Source organism: Rhinopithecus roxellana, chromosome 15 (assembly GCF_007565055.1).
Source record: "Rhinopithecus roxellana isolate Shanxi Qingling chromosome 15, ASM756505v1, whole genome shotgun sequence".
NCBI classification, from domain to species: domain Eukaryota; kingdom Metazoa; phylum Chordata; class Mammalia; order Primates; family Cercopithecidae; genus Rhinopithecus; species Rhinopithecus roxellana.
The window spans coordinates 59,133,357-59,155,905 of NC_044563.1; the positions used below are offsets into that span (position 1 = coordinate 59,133,357).

At 37.3% G+C, this 22,549-nt stretch overlaps 1 protein-coding gene across 1 annotated transcript in view; it reads left to right on the forward strand.

Annotated features, from left to right (window-relative positions):
* Window positions 1–22,549, forward strand: part of FCHSD2 (FCH and double SH3 domains 2) — a 323,208-nt gene that overhangs the window by 54,972 nt on the left and 245,687 nt on the right. The window contains exon 3 of the mRNA XM_010366863.2: window positions 10,784–10,829. Within this exon, the coding sequence (XP_010365165.2) occupies window positions 10,784–10,829 (46 nt within the window). The remainder of the gene's footprint in view (window positions 1–10,783; window positions 10,830–22,549) is intronic.

The window sequence follows — 22,549 nt, forward strand, 5'->3', positions numbered from 1 at the left end:
CGATCTCCTGACCTCGTGATCCGCCCGTCTCGGCCTCCCAAAGTGCTGGGATTACAGGCTTGAGTCACCGCTCCCGGCCTTAGCAAATATTTTTAATAGCATTTGCTGTGTGCCAAGTTTATCCCAAGTCCTTTATAAATATGTACTTAATTAATCCTCATAATAATCCTAGAGGTAGGTTTTCTTTTTATTACCATTTTATTGATAGGAAAGTGAAGCACAGTCAGGAAAGTTAACTTGCTCAAGATCACCTACTTAATGTGAAATCAGAAGACTTCTAGTTTTCATTCTGTAACTATAGCATTTGTGGGCCTTGGCGTCATCTGTTTATACTGTATTCAAATGAATACTTTGAGAGGAGGGTCTGTGTTTCATTCATCTTTATATTCTCAGTGCATATTCAGTAGAATACGTGAAATCCAGAAGATATTCAATTGATGTTAGAGGAGTAATATTTTTTATTAGGAGCCAAATAATTTGCTTTCTGCCAGACTTACATGGCTTCAGTTGTTTGTTCTGCTTGTCTTGTTAAAAAAATTTTTTTGTTTGTATTCTCAGGTCATCATTTTAGTGCTATTGCAATATTTACTGTAATAATACCTTTACAAACAGCTACTGTATTCCAGAGCAAAATTAAGAGATTTCTTTATGAAACAATTATCAATTTGCTGATAATAAAAGCACTAGTTCCCTTACACAAGTTTGCTGCCCATGCTAAAAATATTTTTATATACTAATATTAGGTATATTTAAGCAGTGTCATTTATAAAAGTATTGTAGCAAAAATGAAGTGGTCATCTTGTTTATTTGTTTTTGTTACTGAGCTTTACTCCATTTAAGAATAAATACGTTACTGTTTATCCATGATCCCATTGATGGACAACTGGACTGTTTTTGGCTATTTATGACTAAAGATGGTATAAATATTTTTGTACAAGTGTTCTTGTGGAAATGTTTTCATTTCCCTTGGTATATAACTAGTATTGGAATTGTTATATCAAAATAATTGTGAGTTTAATGTAAGACCAGACTTTTCCCCAAGTGGTTGTACCATTTTACATTCCCACTAACAACATGTTAGAGTTTCATTGTCCTTTATCCTCATTGCTATAGTTCAGTCTAATTTTTACCATTCTGGTAGATTTGTTTATTCTTTCTTTTTTTTTTTTTTTTTTGGTGCGGGGAGACAGAGTCTCGCTCTGTAGCCCAGGCTGGAGTACATTGGTGCAGTCTTGGTTCATTGCAACCTCTGCCTCTGGGATTCAAGTGATTCTCTTGCCTCGGCCTCCCGGGTAGCTGAGATTACAAATGTGCGCCATCACACCTGGCTAATTTTTGTATTTTTAGTAGAGACAGGGTTTTGCCATTTTGGTCAGACTGGGCTTGAACTCCTGATCTCAAGTTGTCCGCCTGACTCAGCCTCCCAAAGTGTTGGGATTACAGGCACGAGCTACCGCACCCAGTCCTGTCTTTATTCTTAACATTCATCAGCCAGATGTGGTGGCTCACACCTCTAATCCTAGCACTTTGGGAAGCTGAGGCGGAAGAATCACTGGAAGCCAGAAGTTTGAGATCAGCCTCAGCAACATAGCAGGACCCCATCTCTACAAAAAAATTTTAAAAAATTAGCCGGGTGTGGTGATGTGCACCTGTAGTCCCAGCTATTTGGGAGGCTAAGGAGGGAGGATGACTTCATCTCATGTGTTAGAGTCTGCCGTGAGCTATGATAGCACCACTACACTCCAGCCTTAGTGATGGAGCAAGACCCTACCTCTAAAAAAGAAGATGCTGGAGGATCTCAGAGGAGGTATATCTGGATCACAAGTGGAATTCAGGAGGGCTTCTCAGATGAGATCATATTTTCAGCTAGGTTTTTTTGTTTTTGTTTTTGTTTGTTTTTTTGAGACTGAGTCTGTCGCCCAGGCTGGAGTGCAGTGACACAATTTCAGCTCTCTGCAACCTCCGCTTCCCAGGTTCAAACCATTCTCCTGCCTCAGCCTCCTGAGTAGCTGGGATTATAGGTGCACACCACCACGCCTGGCTAATTTTTTGTATTTTTAGTAGAGATAGGGTTTCACCATGCTCGCCAGGCTGGTCACAAACTCCTGACCTCAAGTCATCCACCTGCCTTGGCCTCCCTAAGTGATGGGATTACAGGTGTGAGCCCCCATGCCCAGCCTCAGCTAGGTTTTAAAGAATGAGGAAGAGTTAGGCCAAGTAACGGGAGGAAATTCCAAGTGGAAAAGACCACATTTGCTAGAACATGAAATCATGAGCCTACTGGTCCTTTTAAGAAATTTAGCTGGGGCATAACGTGTGAATGTGGTTTGACATTCTATAATTCTGCCTGGAAGTGGTATTTGCTTTCTTTTCTTTTCTTTCTTTCTTTTTTTTTTTTTTTCTTTGAGATGGAGTCTTGCCATGTGGCCCAGGCTGGAGTGCAGTGGCACGATCTTGACTCACTGCAGCCTCCACCTCCTGGGTTCAAGTGATTCTCCTGCCTCAGCCTCCCATGTAGCTGGGATTACAGGCCACTGCCACTACATGTGGCTAATTTTTTTTTTTTGTGTGTGTGTGTTTTTAGTAGAGATGGGGTTTCACCATGTTGGCCAGGCTGGTCTCAAACTCCTGACCTCAAGTGATCTGCCCGCCTTGGCCTCCCAAAGTGCTGAGATTACAGGCGTGAGCCAGCGCGCCTGGCCTAAAAATGTATCTTTACATACAGATTTATACATGAATGTGGATAGCAGCATTTTTATCCATAATACTCAAGATGTGGAAACCAAAATGTCTATCAATGAATGAATAAACAAATTGTGGTATACCCATAAAATGGAACATTATCCAACCATAAAAAGAAATGAAGTATTGATATATACTACAACTTGTATAAACCTTACAAATGTATGCTAAGTGAATGAAGTCAGACACAAAAGGTCACATATAATTTCTTTCATATGAAATATCCAAAATAGGCAAATTTGTAGAGACAAGAAATTAGATTAGTAGTTGACAAGGGAGGAGAAGAAAGGGGAATGAAGCGTGATTATTTAATGGGTCTGGAGTGTTCTGGGGTGATGAAAAAGTTTGAAATTAGGGAGAGATGGTAGTGGTTGTACAACATTTGTGAATGCACTAAATGTCACTGAGTTGTTTACTTTAAAACAGTTGATTGTATATTATGTGAATTTCATCTCAGTAAAAATATGCATTATACATATGCATATAGTTTACATTCAAATAGTACAAACAGGAATGTAGTAGAAGGTCTTTCTTCTACTGCTGCTGCCAGTTTCTTCATGTGGAGCACTTGTTAGGCTAGTCTCATGTGTAATATTTTAGGGAGTTCTGTCACAGTGATTTCTAAGGGAACCAGAATAGGCATTTTTGCACAGGATGGATTTTCACATGAGGAAATGCTATAATTGAGAAGTATTATAATTACCATAAATATATATGTGTAAACATTTTTATTTGAAAAGATGGTATACATTATTCTGTACATTTTTTGTTTACTTAACATTAGATCTTCCTATCAAGTTATCACAACACAATTTACTGATAATTCATCTTTTTTTCCCTCAGAATTTTGTTACTGAATTTCTAGATACATTTAGATATATTCCTGATTCCTAACTTATGTTTTATTATCTCTGTCTACTTATGTTCCATTACCAAGCTATTTTAATTACTGTCACTTTAAAATTTTTAACATCTGGTAAGGGTAGGCTTTTTTTTTTTTTAATGTTACTCTTTCTCAGAATTTTTGTGGCTCTTTTTACATGCTCATTTTTCTGTATGAAAATGCTTATCTAGTTAAAGAAAAATACTGTACTTTTGGATTAATGGCAAAGTTTTTCTCAATCTCCCAGGCCTTGGCAATCACTATTTACTTTTTGTCTCTCTGGACTTGCTCATTCTAGACACTTTGTATAAATGAAATTCTAAAATATATGGCCTTTTGCATCCATTTTCTTTCACTTATGTTATTGAGGTTCATCCATACTGTAGCATGTGTCAGCGCTTCATTCCTTCTTATGGCTGAATAACATTCCATTATATAAATATATCACATCTTGTTTATACATTCATCAGTTGATGGACATGAGGGTTGTTTCCACTGTTTGGATATTATGAATAATGCTGCTGTGAACATTCATTTACCAGTTTTTGTGTGGACATGTGTTTTAAGTTTTCCTGGATATACACCTAGGAATAGAATTGTTGAATCATATGCTAATAATGTGTTTAACCAGTTTGGGAATTCCCAGACTGTTTTCCACAGAACCTGCACCATTTACATTTCCACTAGCACTGTATGAGAGTTCTGATTTCTTCACATACTTTGTCAATACTTGTTATTGTTTGTTTTGTTATAGTACTCATTAATATTTTTTTAAAGTTTTATGAGACATTGATTCAGAATTGTAGCAAATGCCTTTCCATCTTATATGGAGATTATCAGGTTTCTTTTGCTGTGCTCTCTTGATATATAACGATACATTATAATGAATAGATTTCCAAATATTTGTTAGGTGAATTTTGAGTAGTTGGTATCCCAGATTTGTTTTTTTGCTTTAAAACAGGAAATTAGTTGGTAGACAAGTAACTTTTTACTAAAACTAAAAATGCCACTGAGAATATTTAAATTAGTTGATATGCACATCAAGGATACAAAAGCTATTCCTTTTTCTTGTGGACTTATTTTAAATGTCCTTATTTTAAAATGAGTTATGTATAAACTTAAAAGGGTAATAAATACATAATTTACATATTTCCTTTTATCTTTTGTGAAATATAAAAAATCCAACCATCTACAATATATAGGTAGGTTTTTTAGATTTTAAAAAAATGTTTAAGTGGTGAAAATGTGAGCTAGTTCATTTTAATTAGTGTCTTTTGCTCGGGTATTTGTAGTGGGTAGCGAGATAACATTTGGTAGTGCTGGTCATAATTTCTTAGTCCAATTTTTTTTCATTTATTTATTATAATACTTGAAGTTCTAGGGTACATGTGTACAATGTGCAGGTTTATTACATATGCATGCATGTGCCATGTTGGTGTGCTGCACCCATTAACTCGTCATTTACATTAGATATATCTCCTAATGCTATCCCTCCCCTCTCCCCCCGTCCCTGACAGGCCCCAGTGTGTGATGTTCCCCTTCCTGTGTCCAAGTATTCTCATTGTTCAATTCCCACCTATGAGTGAGAACATGCGGTGTTTGGTTTTCTGTCCTTGGGATAGTTTGCTGAGAATGATGGTTTCCAGCTTCATTCATGTCTCTACAAAGGACATGAACTCATCCTTTTTTACGGCTGTGTAGTATTCTATGGTGTATATGTGCCACATTTTCTTAATCTAGTCTATCCTTAATGGGCATTTGGGTTGGTTCCAAGTCTTTGCTATTGTGAATAGTGCTGCAGTAAACATATGTGTGCATGTGTCTTTATAGCAGCATGATTTATAATCTTTTGGGTGTATACCCAGTAATGGGATTGCTGGGTCAAATGGTATTTCTAGTTCTAGATCCTTGAGGAATTGCCACACTGTCTTCCACAATGGTTGAACTAGTTTATAGTCCCACCGACAGTGTAAAAGTGTTACTATTTCTCCACATCCTCTCCAGCACCTGTTGTTTCCTGTTTTTAGTCCAATTATAGAAAAACAACGTGAGTGTAAAAAAAGTATGTGTACATGTTTATGAATTTGCATTTTTTTGAATAAAGCACTTTATTTTTTCAAGCATTATGTGTTTACTAAAACACCAGAAATTATGGAAAGCAAAAGAAGTAAAGAAAGCCTGTAATACAATGACCCAGAGAACACTTTCATTACTATTTTAGTATACACACACACACACACACACACAAATGTATATATACAATCATACGTTGCTTAATGATGGGGATACATTCTAAGAAGTGCATTGTTAGGCAATTTTGTCATTGTGTGAACATCATGGAGTACACTTACACAAACCATAGCCTACTACACATCTAAGCTATATGGTATAGCCTATTGCTCCTGGGCTACAAATCTGAACAGCATGTTACTGTACTGAATACTATAGGCAGCTGTAACACAATGGTATTTGTATATCGAAACATGTCTAACTATAAGAAAGATACAACAAAAATATGGTATGAAAGATTAAAAAATGGGCTGGGCAGTGTGGCTCATGCCTGTAATCCTAGCACTTTGGGAGGACAAGGCAGGAGGATTGCTTGAGGCCAGGAATTCAGGACCAGCCTAGGGAACATAGCAAGGAATGGAACAATAACAACAATTAGCCACACGTGGTGGCATGTGCCTGTAGTCCTAGCTACTTAGGAGGCTGAGATGAGAGGATCACTTGGGCACCGGAGTTCAAAGTTAGAGTAAGCTATGATTGCGCCACTGCACTCCAGCCTGGGAGACAGACGGAAAAAGATGAAAAATGGATTACTGTGTAGGTCACTTGCCATGAATGGAGCTTATGAGACTGGAAGTTGCTCTGGGTGAGTCAGTGAGTGGCATGTGAATGTAAAGGCCTAGGAAACTAATGTACACTGCTGTAGACTATTTATTTGTTACACTGTACACTTTAGGCTGCACTAAATTTATTTTAAAAACTTTTTTTTTTTTTGAGACAAAGCCTCACTCTGTTGCCCAGGCTAGAGTACAGGGGCGCGATCTTGGCCCACTGAAACCTCTGCAGTGGATTCAAGCAGTTCTCCTGCCTCAGTCTTCCGAGTAGCTGGGACTACAGGCGTGTGCCACCATGCCTGGCTAAATTTTGTATTTTTAGTAGAGACGGGGTTTCACCATGTTGGCCAGGCTGGTCTCGAACTCCTGACCTCAAGTGATCCACCTGCCTTGGCCTCCTAAAGTGCTGGGATTACAGGGTGAGCCACCATGCCCAGCCCAAAAACTTTTCTTTCTTCAGTAATAAATAAATTAACCTTAGCTTACTGTAACTTTTTTACTTTATAAACTTGTAAATTAAAAAAAAGCTTTTTTGACTTTTGAAATAACACTTAGCTTAAAACACACATTGTACAACTATATAAAAATATTTCTTTATATCTTTATATGCTTTTGACTATTTTTACAAATTTTTATTTTTTTGTACTTTAAAAATTTTTTTGTCAAAAACAAAGACACATATATGTTAACCTAGGTCTACATAGAATCATCAGTATTATTGTCTTCTGCCTTCACATCTTGTCCCATGGGAGGTCTTCAGGGGCAGTACCATGCATGGAGCTATCATCTCCTATGATATAATGCCTTTTACTGCCTGAGGCTGTTTTACAGTTAACTGTAGGACCTTATATAATTGGAATCGTACAATATTTGTGTTGTTTTGATTTACTTACTTCACTTTGCATAATATTCTTAAGGTTCATCCATATTGTAGCATATATCAGATTTGTCTTCCTTTTTAAAGCTGAATAGTATTTCATTGTATATAACACATTGTATGTATCCATTCATTTCTTGGACACTTGGGTTACTTCCCTGTTTTCATTTAGGTTATCTAATTTGCTGGTGTACAGTTGCTTATAATACTCTTACAATCTTTTTACTTCTATAGAACAGTAGTAATGTTTACCACTTTCATTTCTGATTTTGGTAATTAGTGTTTTCCCTTTTTTTCTGTAAGTCCATCTAGGTAAAGTTTGTCAATTTTGTTGGTCTTTCTGAAGAACCAACTTTTGGTTTCATTGCTTTTCTGTATTTTTCTACTGTCTTCGTTTATCTCTTTTCTAATCTTTATTATTAATATTTCCTTCTTTCTGCTCACATGGGATTTAATTTGTTCTTTTTCTAGTTCCTTAAGCTGTAAAGTTAGGTTGTTGATTTGAGATTGATCTTTTGTGTTTTTTTGTTTGTTTGTTTTGAGATGGAGTCTTGCTCTCTTGCCCAGGCTGGAGTGTAGTGGTGCTGTCTTGGCTCACTGAAACCCCTGCCTCGCGGGCTCAAGCAGTTCTTCTGCCTTAGCCTCCTGAGTAGCTGGGGCTATAGGCATGCGCCACTTGCCCGGCTAATTTTTGTATTTTGAGTAGAGACGGAGTTTTGCCGTGTTGGCGAAGCCTGTCTCCAACTCCTGGCCTCAAGTGATCCACCCACCTCTGTCTCTCAAAGTGCTGGGATTACAGGCGTGAGCCACTGTGCCCAGCCTCATCTTGTAAAATAATGTAGGTATTTGAAGCTATGAATTTCCCCCATAGCACTGCTTTCTTTTCATATTTACATTTTGCACACACATAGTTTTCTTTATTTACCATTTTGACCTTTAATTCTTTGAACATCTTTAAAACCATTGTTTTAGTATCTTTGTTCAGTAGATCTGCCATCAATTGTTTTTCAGGGACAATTTGTATTGGCTTATTTTTCTCTTTGAATGGGCCATACTTCTCTCCTTCTTAGCATGCCTTGTGATTTTTGTTGAAAACTGGAGATTTGAATGTAATAATGTGGTAACTCTGCTCTCATTTTTTTTTTTTCCAAACATCAGCTTGAACCAGAATACCAAAATTGTGGTAATTCTGCAAATCAGATTCCCCTCCTTGCCCAGGGATTTTTTTTTTTTTTTTTTTGATAGTTAAAAAGTTTTTAAATGTTGTAGGTAGTCTGTACTGAGCTGTACCTGAGGTGTTAAAATCAGGTCTTCTGAAATCTTTTGTGAACCTGCACCTTCCTGTGGGCTTCTGTGGTGACTTTCCAATTTCTCCCTTAAATGTGGTTGCTTTAGAATGTCTTCAAGATCTGGCTCTCAAAAGGGGAAAAAGAGAAAAATTAAGGGAGAAGGAAAAAGCATCAGTTCTTTAAATCCTCTGAAAGTCACTTCAGTGAGAAGGAGAGGAACTTGCATCAATGCTGAGGGAAATGCAACAACAGTGGTCACTCCCTCTCTTTCTGTACCTCCATGATCAGAAGTGGTAATCTGAGGTCAGAGCACAGAGCCCCAATATTTTAAGGTCAGGGTCTTTTTTGCCCACCCTCCCTGTGGTAGCTATTTGCAAGCTGCTCCAGGAACATATGCATGATTGCCTGCTATGGTTTTAGGGGTGGGAGGTGGTAGCTGCCACTGTGCTAAGGGCTGAAATTGGCCAAAATTAATCATAATTTATCATCCAAGGCTTCCCCTGGATGTTGCAAGCCTTCATGACTCCTAGTTCCAAAATGGTTACATGATTCATTCTGCCAGTGCAATTGTTACCTAGCCTGGGAGTCAGATTCCTGGTGTTTACTAAGCTACCATCTTCCCAGAATCCTCTCTCATTTTTTAACCTAGAATCCACTGGAGACTTTTTTTTTTAAATAAACATTTAAAAAGATAATATAGTTTTCGTTTTATTGTATTGGCCATTTGAAGCACCCTTGAATAAGCATGAATCTTTATGTTTAAAATGAGACTTCTTCCTTTTGTTATTTTGAAATTAACAAATTAGTTATTTACTCAAAACAAATATACAATCTTAAACAGTTATATTTTTATATAAGAAATCAAGTCTTTTGGTGAATTTAAATGATTTTTAAGGTGGGAATTTTGGTTTCTTGCCTTTTTCTTTATTTCAGTGCTTTCCTTTTTTTTTTTTTTTTCTACTTCTTACTCTTATGTCTTTGCGCTGGTGCAGTGATATTAAGAGCACCGATTCCTGGCACATATTGGTAAAGTCTTTAAACTCAGCATATTCAAGGTAAATTGTCAGTAGTACCACATTTTGTTGACTCTACAATGCCTATGTTTGTAAGGTACACTGTTATTTTGTATACCATTAAGATAGAGGAAAATACTGCCAATCGTCATTAAAAGATGCATTCCAGTATCATAAATGTTAATATAGGTAAAGGATGTACTGGCTAAGTACATTGACTCATGCCAGTAATCTCAGTGCTTTGGGAGGCCAAAGGAGGAGTATTGCTTTGAGGCCAGGAGTTCAAGACCAGTCTGGGAAACATAACAAGACTCCATCTCTACAAGAAGTATTTAAAAATTAGCCAGATGTGGTGGTGTGCACGTGTAGTCCCAGCCACTTCAGAGGCAGAGGTGGGAAGATCTCTTGAGCCCAGGAATTAAAGGCTGCAGTGAGCTAGGACCTCATTCACCGCTGCACTCCAGCCTAGGCAACAGAACAAGACCCTGTCTCTAAAAAAAAAACAAACAAAAAAACAAAAACAAAAAAGAGGGTGTACTTTAGAATCTTGGAAATATAATACATGTATGGAAAGTATGCTCTCATCATACCACCATTTTGAGCATTTTTCATATTCAGAAGCCAATCAAAATTTGATTTTCACCTTGTTTTCTTTTTTTTTTTCACCTTGTTTTCATTAGTTCCCTCTTACATTGGTTAAGTCCAGTAAACATCTTTAGTGCCTAATATATAGTAGCTATTCTTGTAACAGTAGCTAACATTTATATAGATTTTACCATGTGGTAGGCACTATTTTGAAGTGCCTTATGTATTTTAAGTAACTAAATTTTATAATATCCTTATGAGGTGAGTAATGTTATTATCCCCATTTTAGCAAGGAGGAAACTGAGGAAGAGAGAAGTGAAGTGACTTGGCCAAGGTCATACAGCTAGTAGATGGTAGAGCTGGGGTTTGCATGTAGATCCTCTGACTGTAGAGACCATGCTGTTAGCAGTATTCCTAAGGACATAAAAATGAATAAAATATTGACCTTTCCCTCACATATCTTACCAGGCAGTATTTGAAGGTGTGTTGATAGATTTACACGAAATTATTAAGTTATCCTTCTGATAATTAATTTTTCTTTGTATTTTTAGGACATTCAGTCAGAAGAAGGCTGCTATTGAAAGAGAGTATGCACAGGTAAGCTTGGAATTGGAGGTCCCATTCTAGGTATACTTATTTTCCGTGGCTTAAGGACAGAAATGGTTGTTGGAGACAAGCCATAGTATCCCTATGCCTTCCTTTTCTTGTTATTTCTTTCTTTCTTTTTTTTTTTTTTTTCTGAGATGGAGTCTCGCTCTGTCGCCAGGCTAGAGTGCAGTGGCACGATCTTGGCTCACTGCAACCTCCGCCTCGCAGGTTCAAGCAGTTCTCCTGACTCGACCTCCTGAGTAGCTGGGACTACAGGCATGTGCCACCACGCCCAGCTAATTTTTGTATTTTTAGTAGAGATGGGGTTTCACCATGTTGGCCAGAACAATCTCAATCTCCTGGCCTCATGATCCGCCTGTCTTGGCCTCCCAAAGTGTTGGGATTATAGGCATGAGCCACTGTGCCCAGCCCTTTTCTTGTTATTTCTCTCTCACTTTGATCCCCCACTTTGCTCTATTTGAATCATTATAAAGAAGGTTGTAAACCTGGAGGAGACATTGTTTATAATATTTGTAAAGTATTTGCAAGTATGAATAATGATACTTTTTACAAGTATGTTGATTTATTCTTCTTTATATGCCCCATTCTCTGCAGTTTATGGAAGGTTAATTTTTCATCAGGCATTTGGTTCTCATTATGACTGTGTTGATAAAGAGTGATAATGCTTTCAGTGGATGACATGGAGCTTTTCCTAGGGAAATTGAAGCATTTCCTTCTTTAATTTTACTTAGACCTTTAGTACAGTCCAGATTACTAAATGTGACAAGAAAAAATTATGTTGATATATCATTTTGTGGTTGTGTAAGAATTAATAACTATTCTTTCGTGTACAAAGATAATTTAATACAATTTGGAAATTTTGACCCTTTAAACAATTACTTTATATGTGGGGTAGTATTCTAAAATTGTTACTTACTTCCTGCAAATTGTAAAAGTTGTCTTTGTAGCAAAAATTTTAAAATATGGGAGATTGTTAGAAGGAAAAATTAACAGAGTAAATTTTCTATATGGTAACCACTGTTGCTGCTACTATTGTTATTATAAATAATGAGAGATTGGGACATGACTCTTTTAGGCTTTGTCAGATTTTTTAATGGAATTCTAATTTCATTATAGTTAATTTGGTAGCTGTCTGCCTTTATTTTTGATTTGATAATCTTAGAAGAAAATCACCTATTCCTTGAAAGCTAGACAGAACTAATTAGTTCATTGGTTCAATCAGTAGTTGTTGAGTGCTTATTATGTATCAAGTGCTTTACATAATGAATAGCATCAGTTTTAATATTTCTGTTGAATGCTTTTTCTTTCTTTCTTTTTTTTTTTTTTGAGATGGAGTCTCACTCTTTCGTTCAGGCTAGAGTGCAGTGGCGGGATCTTGGCTCACTGCAACTTCTGCCTCCCGGGTTCAAGTGATTCTCCTGCCTCAGCCTCCTGAGTAGCTGAGATCTTACAGGCACACACCACCATGCCCAACTAATTTTTTTGTATTTTTAGTAGAGACAGGATTTCACCATGTTGGCCAGGATGGTCTCAATCTCTTGACCGTGTGATCTGCCTGCCTCGGACTCCCAAAGTGCTGGGATTACAGGCGTGAGCCACCACACCCAGCCAATTTTTGTATTTTTAATAGAGATGGGGTTTTGCCATGTTGGCCAGGCTGGTCTCGAACTCCTGACCTCAGGTGATCCACCCACCTCGGCCTCCCAGAGTGCTGAGATTACAGGCGTGAGTCACTGCACTCGGTATTGAATGCTTTTTCTATGCCTGAATAATAAATACTAGTAATGATAACTGACATTTATTGAATCCTTTGTACCATGCTGTGAGTATTTTATGTATGTTATCTGGTTTGATCCTCTCAAACCTGTGAAATAGCAACAGTTTTGATGCCCTTTACAAATACACTCTCATACATGTAAACATACACTACATATATATTTATAAATTTGAGGTGAAAGTCTATGATACGCTATTTTAGCCAAGTGTGGTGGCACATGGTTGTAATCCCAGCTACTAGGGAGGCTGAGGCAGGAGAATTGCTCGAGCCCTGGAGCTGGAGATTGCAGTGAGCTGAGATAGTGCCATTGCACTCCAGCCTGGGCGATGGGAGTGAAACCCTGTCTAAAAAATAAATAAATAAAAAGAAAGAAAAAAAGTCTATGATGTACTTTAAAAATTTTAATAGAAAATCAAAATTTTTATATGATATAGCCTTCTGTAACAAGATTTAAAGTTTTTTTGTTTGTTTGTTTGTTTTTTTGTTTTTTTTTTGAGATGGAATCTTCTTGCTCTGTCACCCAGGAAGAACCGGAGTGCAATGGTGCAGTCTTGGCTCACTGCAACTTCCGCCTAATTTTTGTCTTTTTAGTAGAGACGGAGTTTCACCGTGTTGTCCAGGCTGGTTTTGCACTCCTGACCTCAGGTGATCCGCCCACCTCAGCCTCCGAAAGTGCTGGGATTACCATGCCCAGCCTCTATATCTTTAAATAATATGCTTATAACTGACTCTTTATCAATTCTAAACATTATCACTTGATTACCTTTAATAAATGAGAAACTTACTATGCCACTCCTCTCCAGCCTACTCTTTTCAACATAATTGTGGCACTATTTTAGTACCTTTGTTACTTTTGTAACTCTAAATGATATATTTAAACTTGCTCTTTTTTTTTTTGGTCAAATACATATATACACATAGATATTTATGCTATGTATCTGTGTGTAAATATGTATGTATGCAGGTACAGTGGAATTACATTTTACAGAGTGGTCAAAATCAAATTTACCCTTGAAAATTTTCCTTTCTTTTTTTTTTTTTTTTTTTTTTTGAGACAGGGTCTTGCTCTGTCACCCAGACTGGAAAGCAATGGTACAATCATAGCTTAGTGTAATCTTGAACTCCTAGGATCGTGTGATCCTCCTGCCTCAGCCTCCTGAGTGGCTGGGACTACAGATGCGTGCCACCATGCCCATCTAGTATTTTTATTTTGTAGGGAAAGGGTCTTACTTTGTTGCCCAGGCTGGTCTCGAACTCCTGGGTTCAAGTAATTCTCCAGTCTCTGCCTCTCAGAGCACTGGGGATTAGAGGCATGAGCTACCGCACCTGGCTGAAAAATTTATTTAAATGTCTCTCACATAGAGTATAGCTGGTTTTGTTTATACAATCCTATATAATAATGTATGTAAACTATGTAAGGTATCTAATAATGCATTAAAAAATTTTTATAAAGTAATCATATACAGAAATTAAAATGCTCCAGTGTGTCTCTGCTTGGGACAATCAAGCCCATTTATAGAGAGCCAGTTTACTGCCTGTTTTTGTTACTTATCACATTTGCCCTTTAGATGATCCTTCTCAGTTCTTACTCTTTAATGTTTTCCCAATTAATTTTCAACTTATTTCCTGAGTATATAGACAAAGATATTTCTATCCTCTTTCTTTGGTTGTGTAAACATTGTTTTTACTTTTGGTCAATAGTAGAGAAACCTCTGAAATAATTAACATATTCTTTCTGTAGATTTTGCCAGTATGCATGGATTATTTCAGGCTTATTTGCATTTCCTGTATGAGGGCAGGATGTGGTCAGAGAGGACAGTTGCATTAGTTAAATTATTTACTTCTAGACCAGGCGCAGTGGCTCACACCTGTAATCCCAGCACTTTGGGAGGCTGAGGTGGGCAGATCACGAGGTCAGGAGTTCGAGACCAGTCTGGCCAACATGGTGAAACTCTGCCTCTACTAAAAATACAAAAAAAAATTAGCTGGACGTGGTGATGGGTGCCTATAGTCCCAGCTACTCGGGAGGCTGAGGCAGGAGAATCATTTGAAACGGAAGGTGGAGGTTTCAGTGAGCCGAAATGGCACCACCGCACTCCAGCCTGGGCAGCAGAGCAAGACTGTCTCAAAAAAAAAAGAAAAAAAAAATTATTTATTTCTCTTACCTCTTTTGGCTTAGTATAGAGTTAAAATTTTGGGGGATAAATTTTAAAAAGTTGAAATATAGCCTATTTGTAGTAAGATGGAGAAGTCCTTAGTACACTGTTTGATAAATTTTTGTGAACACACTCATGTAACTGTTATCCAGATTAAGATATAGAACATTACCAGCAGGCCAGGTGCAGTAGCTTATGCCTGTAATCCCAACACTTGGTGAGGCCAGAGCAGATTGATCACTTTAGACCAGGAGTTTCAGACCAGCCTGGACAACATAGTGAGATCCCATCTCTATAAAAAATAAAAAAAAATTAGCCAGGCGAGGTGGTGCATGCCTGTAGTCCTAACTACTTGGAGACTGAAGCAGAAGTATCACTTGAGTCCAGGATTTCAAGGCAGCAGTGAGCTGTGATCGCACCACTGCACTCCAGACTCAGTGACAGAGTGAGACCTTGTCTCTAAAAAAGAACAATCCCCTATCCCCCAAGAACATTATCAGGGCCCCAGAAGCAGTTAATATTCATACCTTTCAATGGCAACTGGTACTTTTTTTTTTTTTTTTTTTAAAGAATAGTTGTTATTTTTTGGATTTCTAATTTTTGAACTTAAGTGGCATCATAGAATATGTACCCTTCTGTGTCTGATTTCTGATTTCTTTCATTCAGTATTTAGCTTTTAAGCTTCATGCATGTTGTTGCATGTAGTAGTAATTCATTCTTCTTTACTTTATTGTGTCCACTGAATGAATATATCACAATTTATACTGATGAAGAAAATTCCTATTGTTTTTGTTTTGTATGAGTTTTGACTAGGGCTTCTAAGCAAAGGTTTTATACATGGCTTTAGGTGGACATATGAACATATCTCTCTTTGGTATATGTCTAGGAGTAGAACTGCTGGGTCATTGGGCATGTGGTATGTTCTACTTTAGTAGATACAGCCAGTTTTCCAAAGTGACTGTACCAGTTTACATTCTCACTAGCAATGTATGAGAGTTCTAGTTGCTTCATATCTTTGCTAAAGTTTAGTATTCTCTAAAATTAAAAAGACTGACATTTTGATGAGTATATAGTAGTATCTCATCTTCTTTTTAATAAGCTTTAACAAAATTGACGTATACATACAGAGAAGTGTACAGGTCATAATTATGTAGCTTCAGGAATTTTCAAAGCAAACACATCCATATAACTAGCACCCAGGTCAAGAAACACATTAACAGCATCCCAGGAATTCCTCTTGTTCCCTACTTTTACTGCCCTCACTCTTACTCAAGGAATCTACTATACTGACTTAAAAAATAGCTTTATTGTTATGTAATTGATACACAATAAGCCACACAATTTATAATTTGATAAATTTTGGCATGAATATATACTTGTGAAACTAGCATCACAAGCAGGATAATGAACACATCTGTAAGCCCCCAAAGTTTTTTTGTGTATCCTTATAATCCCTCTCTCCCAGCTGGCTTCTTCATTTAGCATTAACTATTTTGTAGTTTATGTTGCTGTGTGCATCAGTATTTCGTTTCTTTTTATTGCTGTGTAGTATTCCATTGTATGGATATACCACAGTTTATCCATTTTGCTGTTGATGGACCTGTGAGTTATTTCTGTTTTTTTGAATATTATAAATAAAGTTGCTATAAACATTTGTGTATGGTTAAGTGGTTTCTTTCCTCTTGGGTAAGTGGAGTGGAATGGCTGAATCATTTTTAACTTTTTAAATAACTGCCAAACTGTATTCCAAGGAGTTTGTTCCCACCAGCTGTATATGTGAGTTCTAGGTGCTCCACGTCCTCCTCAACAATTACATATAGTTAGTCTTCTTAATTTTTGATATTATGGTAGATGTGTAATAGCATTTATTGTGGTTTTAATTTGTATTTACCCAATATCTAATGATGCTAAGCATCATTTTCATGTGTTTGTTTGCCATCTGTATATAGTCTGTGGTGAGGTGTTTATTCAAATATTTTATTGATTTTTTTTTAAATTGGGTTTTCTTAATTTTTAAAGAAATATTATTAAAGTTTTCAAACATGTGACAGTAGAAGGAATCAGCAGAACAAACTCTTTTTTTTTTTTTTTTTTTTGAGACAGAGTCTTGCTCTGTTGCCCAGGCTGGAGTGCAGTGGCACGATCTTGGCTCACTGTAAGCTCCGCCTCCCAGGTTCACGCCATTCTCCTGCCTCAGCCTCCCGAGTAGCTGGGACTACAGGTGCCCACCACCATGCCCGACTAATTTTTTGTATTTTTAGTAGAGATGGGGTTTCACTGTGTTAGCCAGGATGATCTCGATCTCCTGACCTCGTGATCCGCCCGCCTCGGCCTCCCAAAGTGCTGGGATTACAGGTGTGAGCCACTGCACAGGGCCTAACATAACAAACTCTTATTAGCTACCACCCAGCTTCTACTAGTATCAGTACATTATGAAATTTGTTTCATTTATAGCTTCCCACCTGCTGTCCCTTGCTGGTTACTTTAAAAAATACTTTTGGGAGGCCGAGGTGGGCGGATCATGAGGTCAGGAGATGGAGACCATCTTGGCTAACACAGTGAAACCCCGTCTCTACTAAAAATACAAAAAATTAGCCGGGTGTGGTGGCGGGCGCCTGTAGTCCCAGCTACTCGGGAGGCTGAGGCAGGAGAATGGCGTGAACCCGGGAGGTGGAGCTTGCAGTGAGCCGAGATTGCGCCACTGCACTCCAGCCTGGGTGACAGAGCGAGACTCCGTCTCAGAAAAAAAAAAAAGAAAAAATTTTACGTATACTTTTAATTTACATACCATTAATGATTCATCTATCTTAAGTATATAATTAAGTGATTTTTAGCAAACATACAGTTATGCCATAATCAGCACAATTCAGTTTTAGAACATTGCCATTATTCCAGTTCATTTCCTGTGCCTATTTGAAGCCGGTCTCTACTTTTATCCTGAGCCCAAGGTAACCATCAGGTTTATGTCCTATAAAATTGCCTCTTCTGGACATACCATACAAATGTAATCGTATGGTATGTCTCTTTCCTTGTCTGTCTTCTTTCACTTAGCAAATTTTTTTGAGGTTCTTACATGTTTTACCTTGCATCATTAATTTATTCCTTTTTATTGGTGACTAGTGTTTCTTGGCACCGATATATAACATTTTGTTTATCCATTCACCAACTGGTGAACATTAGATTGCTTCCCATTTTCCCATGTTTCAAATTTGGTTAGGTATAATGCTGCCTAATAACCATATTAGTCTTTATTTAGACATGTTTTCATATTTCATATTCTAGTCTTTATTTAGACATGTTTTCATATTTCTTGGGTATGTACTAAGAGTAGAATTTTCAGGTCATTTCGTGATTTTATGTTTAACATTTTTTTGTTTGTTTTTGAGACGGGTTCTCACTCTGTTGCCCAGGCTGGAGTAAAGTGGTGTGATCATGGCTCACTGCAGCCTTGACCTCCCTGGGCTCAGGTGATTCTCCTGTGCCAGGCTCCCAAGTAGCTGGGACTACAGGTGTGCACCACCATGCGTGGCTAATTTTTGTATTTTTAGTAGAGGTGAGGTTTTGCCATGTTGCCCAGGCTGGTCTCGAACTCCTGGACTCAAGCGATCCGCCCACCTCGGCCTCCCATTGTGATGGGATTACAGGTGTGAGCCACCATGCCTGGCCCCCATGTTTAACAACTTTTTCTTTGTTGATTTTATTTATTATTATTTTTTGAGACAGTCTTGTCAGTGGTGTGATCTTGGCTCACTGCAAACTCTGCCCCCTGGGTTCAAGAGATTCTCATGCCTCAGTCTCCTGAGTAGCTGGGATTACAGGCATGCACCACCACTCCCAGCTAATTTTTGTATTTTTAGTAGAGTTAGGTTTCACTATGTTGGTCAGGCTGGTCTTGAACTCCTGACCTCAAGTGATCCGTCCTCCTTGGCCTCCCACCATGTTTAACTTTTTAACAAATGATCAAACTATTTTCCAAATTGACTGTATCATTTTGTATTACCCCTTTGCATTGTGTTTGCATTCTCATTTTGCAATGCATGAAGGTTCTAGTTCTAGTAATGTCCTAGCTAATACCTGTCATTGTCTGTTGTTTCTGATTATAACAATCATAGTGGCTATAATCAATCATTATGAATAGTGCCACTGTGAGCATTCTTATATGTATCTTTTGGTGACTATATGAATGTGTCTATTGGGTATTTACCTAAGGAATTGAATTATTGTGTCATAGGTTATGTGTTGTTCAGCTTTAGGAAATACCATGAAATGGTTTTCTAAGGTAATTATTACAATTTACAATCCTGTGAGCAGTGAATGAAAGTTGTTATTGCTTTAAATCCTCACCTGCACTTGGTTTTGTCTATGGTTTTCGTTTTAGCCTTTCTCATGAATATATGATGGTAAAGAATTGTAGGTTTGATTTACACTTTCCTGATGATTAATGAAGTAGAGGAACTTTTCATATCTTGACTGGGCATTTAAATATTTTGTGTTATTAAGTGCCTATTAAAGTCTCTTGTTGGCTTTTCTCTTACTGATTTATGGTCTTTCTTTCCCTGCCTCCCTCCCTCCCCACTGTCCGTCCATCCATCCTTGGGACAGGGTCTCACTCTGTCACCTAGGCTGGAGTGCAGTGGCGTGATCCTAGTTCACTACAACCTTGAACTCCTGAGCTCAGGTGATCTTCCTACCTCAGCCTCCCAAAGTGCTGGGATTACAGGCATGAGCCACTGTGCCTGGCCAGTTTGTACTATCTCTGTACTTTCCAAATTTGACTCCTGTGTCAGATGTGTGTATTACAGATACCTCTGTAATTTCATGTGGAAATGTTTTGTTTGGTAGCTTTTTATCTGTTAATGGTTTCTTTTGATGAAAACGAGTTTTTAATTTTAAGGAAATACATTTTTTTCTTTTATATTCAGTGCTCTCTTTATGTCCTACGTAAGGATATATTGCTATCCTAAAGTCCACCCTAAGGTGTGTTATGCAATGTTCTGGAATTTTTATTGTTTAATATTTCACATTTAGTTCTATGGTCTTTCTGAAGTAAATTTTCATATGTGGCATTGTATTGGGGTGAGGATTTCATTTTCTATATGGATATTCAGTTGAGGAAGCATATTTCATGCTTGCACATATGCTTGCACATATTTTATACTTGCACACATAAGTCCTTGCACATACAGAGTTTTATTCTATGATTTTATGTAGTCTTGCAAGCATATTTTATGCTTCCTCAACAGAAAATCCATATAGAAAAGTTTATTTTTCTATATGGATAGAAAAGTTTATTTTTCTATATGGATAGAAAAGTTTATTTCCCCTGACTGCACTCCAGCAGTGTATTGAAGTGATATTTTGTGGCACATTAGTTAACTGTGTATGTAAGTCTGTTTCTGGACTTTTTAATTCTAGTCTACTGACCTATCTTTGAAATATTTTTTTCCCAGTACCACACTGTTTTAAGTACTGTGTCTTTATAACAATAAATCTTGATATCTGTTAGTTTAAGATCCTATACTATTATTGTCTTTGTATTTTCTTATACATTTTATAATCAGTTTGTTAATTTCCCCCATATGCTGCCTGATATTTTGATTGGACTTGGTTTGAATCTTTAAGTCAATTTAGGGGGAACTGACATCTTAACAATAACGAGTCTTCTAGGGACTGTGGATATAGCAATGCTCAAAAAAGAAAAAAAAAATCCTTGCATATATAGAGTTTTTATTCTTTGATTTTATGTGGTCTTCCAGTTAAATATATTAACTTCTTTCTCTTCAAAGCCACTTATATGGTATTATGGCCAACTGGAAAAGAATGACTTTTATAGAAAAAGATTAATTTTATAGAATTATTACGAGGGGTGTATGTTGTTTTCCTCTATGCAAAGGATTGACTGACTAAAAAGATTGAGTATTTGTGAGGTTTACAGAGCATACAGGTGAGCCGTCCCAATAGAAAAATATTGTGAAGGAAATAAAGTGGGATTGATCGTATGACAGCAATTTGAAAAATTTTACCTCAAGCACATGGAAAGTAAACTTGTATTACCTCTTTAGGGCAATGTTAGAAGAAAGAAAGAAAATAATATTGCAAAACCTTACTTGTATAAGTGGAGGGATTCAAGCAGTGAACTTTTTCAAGTTGCTTGGCAGTTTCAGTTTCCTACAAGAGTATTAATGTTTTATTTTTAAGTATGGTTTGTGAAGTTCACTTTGTAATTCTCCAGAAGTAACAGATGTATTGCATATCTGTTTCTACAAATAACAAATGTATCTGTGAAAACAGAAGTCATATAAGAATAACTGAGCAACATTGAATATTAGGGAAAAATCAAGTCTGGCTTCTGACTGCAATTAGCTAACCACTGAGGTGTTGGTAAAATCATTTGCAGTACTCAAACTGAAATTGCTACAGGCAAGTTCTGTGTATTAAAGTACTTCCTGTAGTCTTTGGCAGAATGCTGCTAGTGAAGGAAGGATACAAAAGGTTACTGTGGCTGGAGAGAAGGAGCAGGAAAACATTGTGGACTTTAAGGGCGGCTCCTTGCTTAAGGACAAACACAGAGTAAACATAGACACGTTGGCAAATACCCTGTGGTATTTATACTGTTGCACCTAAAATTTGTTGCTATTTTTATTCTTTTAAGAAATAAAATTATGAAGACTTGGGCATACTGTACAAGAAGTTAGTGTTATGTGCATGTGGTGGGGGTTCTTTTTTGGTGAATTTCATCTGCTTAGAATCTTAAAAATGTAGCTTAATTTAGCTGCGTGTGGTTAGCTTTCTGTCTAATGTTATTAGAGATTAATGGTGAATATATTTGGAGCTTTTCTTTCTGCCAATCTTCTCCTATAGAACAAATAAGGCGACAGGATAACTATCACGATAGAAAGTCCACCAGTGCAAAATTGAGTATTATTTTCTGTGTCCTGTTTTGTAAATTACTTTTTAAAATCTTATTATTTTTATTTTATTTTTCCTTAGCTTATAACAGTGTTTAGAAATTCATATAGAAAAAAGAGCAGATGGATTCCTCTCTCAAAATGTTGGTACAGTTTGATTTTTAAGATCTTAAAAACTTCATTGAAGGAAGAAATGGTGGCTATAATTAAATGTTAGTGCTCTTGGGGACATAGATTTGCTAGTAAGTTTCACCTTTTCATGGCTGTTCTGTAGCACTTCTTGTAAAGGTGTTGAGAGGAAATCATTGTTGATGCTGATCCCCATTATCCTCCCCAAACTGTCTGTTTCTATGTTTGAATTTAGTGGTTAGGCCAGGATAAAACGGGTGGAGAGAGGGGAGCGTTTGATGTGACCACTGATCAAAAAATAGGATTTTTTAAAGGCACCTCTGTCTTAACCTCTCTATATGAGTTTATGCTGTGGACTCTTTCTCTGTGTTATGGGTTAAAGAACATGTATTAAGATCGTGTGTCAGGCACTGTTCTAAGCACTTTACATAGATTAACTCATTTATGTTTTCCCAGTAACCTTTGGGGGATACAGTAGTTACTGTTATTCCTATTCTACAATTGTGGACACCAAGGCAAGTAACTTAGAGTCTTCCTGTTTCACTCCATCCATTTCCCTCCCTTCAAATAATCTACTACTGGACACTTTTTTTTTTTTTTGAGATGGAGTCTCATTCTGTCACCAGGCTGAAGTGCAGTGATGTGATCTCAGCTCACTGCAACCTCTGCCTCTCGAGTTCAAACGATTCTCCTGCCTCAGCCTGCCAAGTAGTTGGGACTACAGACGCGCACCACCAT